This window comes from Poecilia latipinna, unplaced genomic scaffold (assembly GCF_001443285.1).
Source record: "Poecilia latipinna isolate Pla-1442-1.1 unplaced genomic scaffold, P_latipinna-1.0 Scaffold2638, whole genome shotgun sequence".
NCBI lineage: Eukaryota > Metazoa > Chordata > Actinopteri > Cyprinodontiformes > Poeciliidae > Poecilia > Poecilia latipinna.
In genome coordinates this window covers 5,321-14,101 of record NW_015115254.1, presented here as the reverse complement: position 1 = coordinate 14,101, position 8,781 = coordinate 5,321, and the positions used below count along the sequence as shown (strand labels likewise).

The 8,781-nt window shown below is 42.4% G+C and overlaps 1 protein-coding gene across 1 annotated transcript; it reads left to right on the top strand.

Annotated features, from left to right (window-relative positions):
* The first annotated feature begins 318 nt into the window (after positions 1 to 318).
* On the top strand, positions 319 to 8,208 carry dthd1 (death domain containing 1). The gene is made up of 8 exons (XM_015020693.1): positions 319 to 598; positions 1,466 to 1,645; positions 2,084 to 2,331; positions 2,420 to 2,575; positions 4,947 to 5,230; positions 6,349 to 6,602; positions 6,688 to 6,745; positions 7,315 to 8,208. Exons 1-8 carry the CDS (start codon positions 386 to 388, stop codon positions 7,617 to 7,619), a joined length of 1,698 nt encoding a protein of 565 aa, XP_014876179.1. The 5' UTR covers positions 319 to 385; the 3' UTR covers positions 7,620 to 8,208.
* The last annotated feature ends 573 nt before the right edge of the window (positions 8,209 to 8,781 follow it).

The following is an 8,781-nucleotide window of genomic DNA, read 5'->3' as shown; positions in this document are numbered from 1 at the left end:
AAAAGTTAGGTGTTGGTGTCTAGACTTCATTGCTGGGTTGCTCGCATTAATAAGTCGGGATCTCGAGATAATAAGTCGGGATCTCGCGATAATAAGTCGGGATCTCGCGATAATAAGTCGGGATCTCGAGATCTCGACTTAGTTTCTCGGGATCTCGCGATAATAAGTCGGGATTTCTTTCCTTTTTTTTTCCTCCATGTCCCCTTAGGGGCTCCGTATTAAAGTGCTCTTATCTGTGCGGTGTGTTGCAAAATCTTTGTTTTCGTGTGTTCTGAAAACGACGCTCAGGCTCACCGGTGAGACGGACAAAGCGACGGACGCGTGTTTTGTCAGGGCGCCTGCCGGAGCCCTGACATGCGAGGCGGCCGACACCCTGAGCTGCCTGATGGCGGGCGGCTCGGAGGAGCTCGTCAGCAGAGTGATTCGTGTCAAAGTTCGGGACGGAGACGGCTTCCGCTTCCCCGTCACCGTGGCCGTGCCCTTCTGCGTGCGCCATCGCAGCGGCCACAGAGAGGTTGCGGTGAAGGTCGTTGACGAGGAGGAGAGAGTCAGCTACATCGCCCCGGCGACGACGGAGGAAGTGCATGGAGGCCAAAAGGTGTTGCTTTTTTTTTTTTTTCCCTGCTGGCGTAGACAGTTTCCTGTTTAGCTTCCTACTAAATAGAAAACAATTGTTTGACATCAAATGTGATAAGGCTTTTCCTATTTTGGTTCAGTCCGAAATGACTACTCAAACACTTATTTATAACACTTTATTCCAAGTTGGAATTTTACACACATTCCTTTGTATTTGATGGGGCTACTACTAAAATGTACGAGTTGTAAAAAAAGGTATTTGTCCACCTTGTCAACATACACCTTTTCTGATCTGCCTACAAATAATTTAAGATCTCAGGGCTTTTTTTTATTGTCACTTTGCAATTCTCATCTTTGTTGTCATTAAGTTAATTTGAGTGTATTTTGCTGAGGGTGATTTTTTTATGTTTATATTTTGAAGATCTGTGTGTGTGCCCAAGATTGCTGACATCTTAAGATGTCACTTCGGAGCTTCCACGTGATTTTATTTCGTTTGGTAACCAGCATAACTCCGCTTAACAAAAGAAAAAGTTATATTTAGCAAAGTTACAGCTAATTTACAGCAAGGCAGCTACTTCACAGAGCCCCAACCACTGTTTACAAAGATTTAGCTTGCAAAATACACAAAACGGACATGTGCAAGTTGATTGATGGATAACTTTATCAATATACTATTATTTCATGAAATGCAAACTAAATATGATGCCTTTCCACTGCAGTGATATGTTGTGTTTATGTTGTAATTTCCCTACAGCTGTATACCTTTTCTTTTTTATTTTTTACTTTATCTTACTACTTAATGCAATGAAAATAATAATTATATATATATATATATATATATATATATATATATATATATATATATATATATGTTTTATATACTTTACAGGGTTGCTTTGCAGAGGTGAAGGTGTACTCCTTGGGCATATTTGCTGTAGTTTCACGTCCAAAAAGAGAAATGTACAACGTTCCCAGGAAGGGGTTGTCACTAAAAATCCCCATGGACCCTCGGATCTGTCTGGACTACCTCCCAGGATCCTTCACTGCTCCAGTAATGGCCCAAACAATGGTATGGAGAGAATAAGCTGATCACCAAACCTTCTTTTGTAGAGTGGGAGGCCTGACCGAGTGCATTAACACATAAACAGATTGTTCTGAAATGGTTGAAACATTTTGAAATTCAGAGTAGAGAGGAGGAAGAAAGACGGGCAGCTTGCAGTTCAAGAGATATGCTGTCGCAGATGTTTGCTGTGCAGAAAGAGAACAAGAACAGCTGCACGGCGCATTTCAATGTACACGCGAGTCCAAACATTCCCGAACTGACGTCGCTGCAGCAGTTTGCTGCTTGATCTCGCGTCAAGAAACATCAGCTCCCACCCTGCTCGGCTCCGCGTTGATTAAGCAACCTGCTGTCGGCGAAATTAAAGCGTCAGGAGAAACGTGTCCTCATATCATTCAGCGTCTCCGTCCGAGTCGTGCCAAACAGATGTTTGCTCATCTGTCTCAGGTCCAGCCGGTGGACGCCGTCCTTCTGGCGGCCGTCAAGTCCAGGAACGACGCCTACGAGTCGGTGGTGTCAGCCAGCCCGCTGCTCCACCTCACCCACCCTAAGTCGCAGCCACTTAGGAGACCCCTCACGATTACGCTTCCGTGTCCGCCAAGCTATGAGAAAAAGGAGGGAAAAAGGAGGAAGGAAAGAAAAGCACACCAGGTTGGGGCTCCTGGTGATCCCTCGATTCCCTCGGGCAAAACAAGGTGGGTCAAAAGTGCAGGAACAGTAAGTCGTCTTTGTCGTTTCTTAGTCTCGTTGCTAAGCTGGTTTTGTCTTCCGTGTCTCTATCAGAATCCTTGGTGCTTATCTGAGATCTAACGAGACGTCCAACGAGTTGCTGGTTGTTCTCGGCTCAAGAGACAAACAGTGGACTGTCCTTGAGAAAATAGTCACCAGGAACCAAAAGAACGGACTGGTGTCCTTTGATCTGATAGAAAACTTTGACAGGTTAGTAAAACGACATCCTGGTTATTTTTTAGTTATTTAATTTGCTTATTTGAGCTGCGTGGTGGCACATTGGTTCAGTCAGGTCTTTGTTTTTTGCAAGGCGTTCACCTGTTCTCCTGATGGAGGCGTGGGTTCTGCCCAGCTACCCCAGATTCCTAAGATAAGCGGCTACAGACAATCGTTGGATGGTTGAACGGATGTTTTGCTTTTCTGAAGAGAGAAAACAAACAGAATTTAGATGTAAGCTGGAACGTATATGCTGAGAAAACATTAATTGTCCGAAGTGAGACAGTTAAATTTCCTTATTCAAGAATGGCAGGAAGTGCTCTTCGCATACAGTAATCCTTACGAACAAGTTTCAACCGTCAAGCTGTTGATTTCATCCAAATTCAAATAACTTGGTGGCAGTATTTCTTTCTGTAGTATATGTAATACCATAAACCCATTGACATCCAAAAAAAGCCCACCAGGGAAAGTCAGAGCAGTTTTCTAAGTATTGAGATTCTCACAATGACTTCCTCCAAACACTATTGCTCATTGTTGCCAAGTCAATAACACAAATCAGCAAAGTTCCTGCTGTCAGATGTGGACAAGCTTCACCACGGACACAGTTTCATGTCGTCTTCATCCACCCACCCAGCAAATTATGTTTGCTAGAAACAGTGTAGGGAAACGCTTTAAGGAGCTGAAATAACCTTGTATCTTTCACCACATCTCTCTGTGTGTTTCTGCAGAAGTCGGTCGGTAGTGCTAGCTGATTTGTACAGCTAACACTACAGCTAAGCATCATCTTGCTTCCCCTTCCTCACTTTTACAGTGTCTGTGTGAAGTTATGCTCACTGCGAAGGAAGATGATGTAACTTCTTGTACCTGAACCGAGAATTGAGTACCAGAAAATGTTTGCATGCGACGCTTAAAAAAACCCGAAGTGAAACCGCAGTGGGAGTATTAGTGAAGTTGGTTGTACTTCAGTGAGTTTTCAGACCCGTTCTTTAGAGGCAATGACAGATGGAGAAGTTTTTCACCAATCGGTAATTGGTGAAGATCAACACAAGCTGCTCATGACAGTATATCAAGCAGGGTGGTGCAGTGGGTTTTGCAACCACTGGACCTGGGCCTGATCTAAAGTGGACCCAGTAAAATGTCTACAACACAATGGCTGAGAAGCGAAATGTTGAGCTGCTTCCGTGGTTCAGACTATTTACCTGATTATTTGTTTTAGTGCTGCTTTCAGATGCATAAATTAATGCCCCAAACTTAACTTAAGTGATGTGTCATTAAGAGGTAATGCTATGAGGAACCGATAAACAAATATCAGAGAGGAACTACTTCAAGCTACCTCTGTTGAACTAAAGCTACCAAGTCATAAATATCCTTTTTAAACACCACAAAAATTTTTAACAAGTAACTCTGTCCAAATCTAGCAAGAAATAAAGACTTTAATCACTGCTCTGATACTGGTTCAAAATGTCACGTGAAGTTATCAAAGCACCAGTTATAAAAATGCAGCAGAATACTTCACGGCAATTGCAGACAGAAGTGGATAAATCATGAAAAATTTTTTTTTTGCACACGATTCTTCCACAGCTGGACGGACAATGTGGCTTCAAACATTGTCACTCTATTTTAATCTGTTTTTCATATTTCACCACAAGTTGAAATGGCACATCATAATAAACGTCATCACTAACTAATGTTCTTAAATGCCGCAAACGTTTGCACTAAAAAAACCTAACTTTTTGCATCGTTTAAGAGTTAAGAGAATATGTTTCAGTGCAACATAAAATAATACAAATCAAACTTGCACAATAGACTGCTTGTAGATTAAATTATGATTACCAGCTTTATTGTTCCTTCGTTCCTCATTCTGTTCCTCATTGTGAATCGTTTCATTGACTACTTCCACTTCATTATGGTTTTGTTGCTCTGATCACTTTTAGTCATGAGTAAATCAGTAACCCCTGAACATTACAGTTAAATAAAGCTTACCTTCACCTGGTTTAAAGCGCTTCTATGTTGGGTTTGTGTTGCTTGAATTTCTTTGGGAAGTACTTGGAAACAAAAAAAATAAAAAAACAGAAAATTGAAACCAGTCTTCTCCAGTTGATCGCTGAAAACGACGTTACAAGTGACAAAACCAGCTTTAAGAAGTGATTTTAATTGTTCCCCCCTAAAACTCTTTGTTCTTCTTATCTAAATCAAGCTTAGTGGGGAATAATATATGCACGTTAGGTTATATAATTCCCTTAGCTTCCCCATGAATACATTATTTCTGACTTCCTGATAACAGGCCCTTTTCACTCAGCGGTAATCCAGTCTCTTTTAATGAAGTTAAACTTCTCACGTTTCTATCTGTGCCTCTTCACACCAGACTCCTCGCAGTTCGTCTCCTGTCACCACTGCAGCCTTGCCGCCTCATTGCGCTGGCCGAGGAGCTGGAGGCCTCGGCCTGCCGCCACCCGGTGACCGTCGTCCTCCGGCGTGGGCGGGGCGACCCTCACGCCGTCCTCCTGGCGGCGTTGCCTAGCAGAGACCTCGACTGGGAGCTGAACAGACTGCGGGCGGCCGGTGGCGCCGTGGAGACCTCCTCTGAGATCTCCCTGTGTGAAGGAGATCAGCTCCTCCTGCGCTTCAGTGGAAACATCACATCCACAGGTGGGAGCCCGGCCAGAATCGCACGCCTGCTGGCCTTTACGTGTCCAATAACAACACAAGGGACTGTTCAGAGAGCTTCAAATCAGGTACGATCATAGAATGTTTAGGAGAGATCAACGTCTACGGGTTGTTCTTACTGGTCTCTGGAGAGGATAGTGGTAAGGACACCCTACACTCTTAATGGCTAGTATTACCTTCATTAGCTAAAAAAAAATACTTCACAGATACTTCCTTTATCTACCAGTCTTTGGTATCGCTGTGAGGAAGTTTGCCCCGATCTAAACAACATTACTCCAGAGGTTCTGGGCCTGTTGGCATTTGTTGTTTAAAGTCTCACCCTTGCTCACTGCTTTCCGAACAATTCAGCGACTGATTTCAAATGTTCTCACCGCCCTTACTCTTAACCTGATCCATGTCTTATCTTATCAGTGTGTGGGCATCACATTTCCAGGCTAAACATCAGTTTGGTTAGCTCAGTCAAAACTGATGCAACTATCCTAAAAGGCTTCAACACTGGGAATGTGATGTTTTCATTTTGGGTGAGAGAAGTTGCTTTTACATCCCATGACCTAAAGATGCGGTTTAAAGCGATTATATTCCCTTTTCGTCATACTGCTTTACGCGTCAAGGCAAACATAAGAAGGTCCTCCAATTATGAAAATCTCTTCAAATGTGAACAACAGTTGTAGCAGAGCTTGGCTAAATCAACATAGGCATGCAGGAAATGAAAGCTTTCAGAAACCTTTATAACCAAAAACTAAAAGGGGTGAAGACACAGGAAGTTCAACACAAAAACGTAACAACCCAAAGGCAGAAAAACAACACAGATCCCCAGAAGAACAGAGGAACTGAAAATGGGCTAAACCCAACATAGGCTATTTATAAATAATGATGGAAGATGGTGGAAAGTGAGTGGTAATTTATAGACAAGCCTTCACGGGCCACAGAGAGTATCTAGAAACAAATGTCGTAAAACACATAAGTTCCAGCCGGTAAAGTGAGATTAAAAGAAATCCTTTGCTTTATAGTAGAAGCTTTTAAATGCAACATTTCACAGGGGATTGAGGGGGGAATATTCTTGTACAATTTTGTGATTTTTGCACATGTGCACTCTGCAGCCTTCACACAGAGCAACACGAGTGAGGAGTCACACGAGCGGCTGACCTTTCACTGTCAGCGGAGGAATGAGCTGTTAGTGCGCCTAACCGAAGTGGACCCGTTTGGGAATTACAGCTCGCCTTGCTACAAGGGCACGGCCCTGTTTTATAGAGTCACCAGAGCTGAGCTGGAGCGGAGAGGGGACAAAGCTGTTCCGAAGGATGCAAAGCTCCTGGCAGACCCAGTTTGTAAGCTGCCTCTGAGTTTACCAAAGGTGCAGAAGTCTCGGTAGACATCTTTTTCATTTAGGCAAAAAGACCTTTAAGATCTTTCAACACGTTAAATTTGTGTGATTCCAGAAAGCGAGAGTCATCCATCGGCCGGTTGCCGCCAGAGTGAAGATATCCGAGGAGGCAGGTGGGTGACTCAGTCTGTTGGTGCTGCTCTCGGGTGCATTGCTGAAGTATTTTTACCTCAAGAATTTTTTTTTTTCACATTTTATTAAAATTATATGTTGTGGAGCCAGGGCTGGCCCAGGGAATCTGCGAGTTACGCAGCTGCTTAAGGACCGCCACGCCACCGGGGGGCCCTAGAGATCACCATGATGAAAGAAAAATATTTAAAATGACACTGAATAATACAAACTAAATTATATTGCACGTGGAAAAACTATTAGAATTCTGTATTATTTTTATACTCAACAAAAATATAAACATGCCATGTCAAATATTGTTGCCATGTGGAGTTAGCAACTGTAAATTAGCACTTGTTGACATTTTATTGTAAAAAAGTAATATTTCTCTTGATTGGTGTACAATTATTTAGTCCAACTTGCTGTTATTGAGCATTACCCAGTGAGTTGTTCTTTTACTCAGTGCATGGGTGGGGCATGTCCTTTATAACATGACAAAATGTGGAAAAGTTGAAGAGGACTGTCTAAACAATTTTTTTAAAATGGTGTCTGTTGCTGTTTTAAAACCTATCAGAGCCTCTCTCGGACGCCCTTCTCCTCTGGCTGTCTGGGGAGCTGTCTCCGGAGGAGACGTCTCTGCTGGTGTCTTCCCTGCGTCTCAGTCGCAGCGCAGCCCGGCTGGTGAAGCTCCGCTCCAGGGACAGTCCGTCAGAACAGGCCTTTCGCGTCCTGGCCATGTGGAGGCGAGCGCTGCCTGCCGTCACATGCCACCCGAAGGCCTCCCAACTCGCTGGGAGCCTGGGCAGAATAGGCAGACCGGATCTGGCCCGAGAGGTGCTGCTGCGAGAGGCAGAACTTTCTGAAAGCAAGAAATTTTAGAAAGTGAAAAAAAAAAAATGGGGGGGAAAAACATCACACCGGCTTAATTTTAGGAGCATGATGTAGTAATCGGTTTATTCCACAAGAGGACAGTGTTGCACAGAGAGACAATATTGTGGAAAGAGGAAAGAGGTTCCTCTTTTGATTTGGGGAGCAGCTTTTGTAGTAAATGCAATCTAGATATTTAATTTTTAATCAACAAAAGAAATGATTGTGAGATTTCAGCTAATTGCCCCGTACACCTCTCCCCATCATGTCTCAGGGACTTTCAGACAATATGGAGGACCTGATCAGTCAAACGGTGTAGTGGGATATTATTGGAACAATCCTTTATGCATTATTCCTGCAGTTCTTTGATTTGTTTTACTTTATGTTTATAGAGCAAAGAATTTCAGCTGGATTGAAGTCTGACCAAGCTTTTTTTTTTTTTTTTTTTTTTTTTGATTATCTTTAGCAACACTGTCTTAAGTTAGCATCTGTGCTGGGGTTTGTTGTTTTGTTTCATATGTCAGAGTCTGCAAAGCTAAGAGTTCAAGGGTGTTTGGTTAAAAAAAAAGAAAAAAAAAGAAAAAAAAAGAAAAGCATCTTTATTAAACATCAACACTGGACTGTAGGGGCGGCAGCATCTAATGACAACATGTACCAAGTAACATAAAGGTCGTACAAGGGTTTGGTTTTTGTAATTTTAAGACCACTAGCAGATTTTTATGTCCTAATACGTAAATCTTCTGTCTGAAAGTCGGTGTATGTTCATCCCAACTTGTGTGTTTTTTTTTTTTTTTAGCATAACTAATATAAAAAAAAGGAAATCTACAAAATAAATTTAGGATTATCTTATTTATTCGTCAGAAATCCTTTTTTTAATTATTATTATTATTTATTATTCAAAACTCTTCATTTTTATCTGTGAAAGAGACCAAAATTCTCACTTTGCTCAGAAGTCTGTCTTGAGCGACAGAAGAGAGAGATTTAGTGGACCAGTCTTCCATCGTCTCTCTCATAAACAACTCTGAGTCGTGACCTCTTCTCAGCTCCTTGACACGGAGTCGTTTTTTAAAACTTGACAGCACTTGTTGAGATGTGATTAGAAAACAAAGGCCTATCCCTCAGCTTGCTGTTTTCACATACATGCGTATAATTGAAGTAGTTGAGATCTGGCTCA

Coding starts and splice junctions, on each gene's coding strand:
- dthd1 (XM_015020693.1), top strand. CDS start 386: ATGGCGGGCGGCTCGGAGGAGCTCGTCAGCAGAGTGATTCGTGTCAAA. Junction 599..1,465: donor AAGTGCATGGAGGCCAAAAG/GTGTTGCTTTTT, acceptor TATACTTTACAG/GGTTGCTTTGCAGAGGTGAA. Junction 6,746..7,314: donor GAAGATATCCGAGGAGGCAG/GTGGGTGACTCA, acceptor AAAACCTATCAG/AGCCTCTCTCGGACGCCCTT.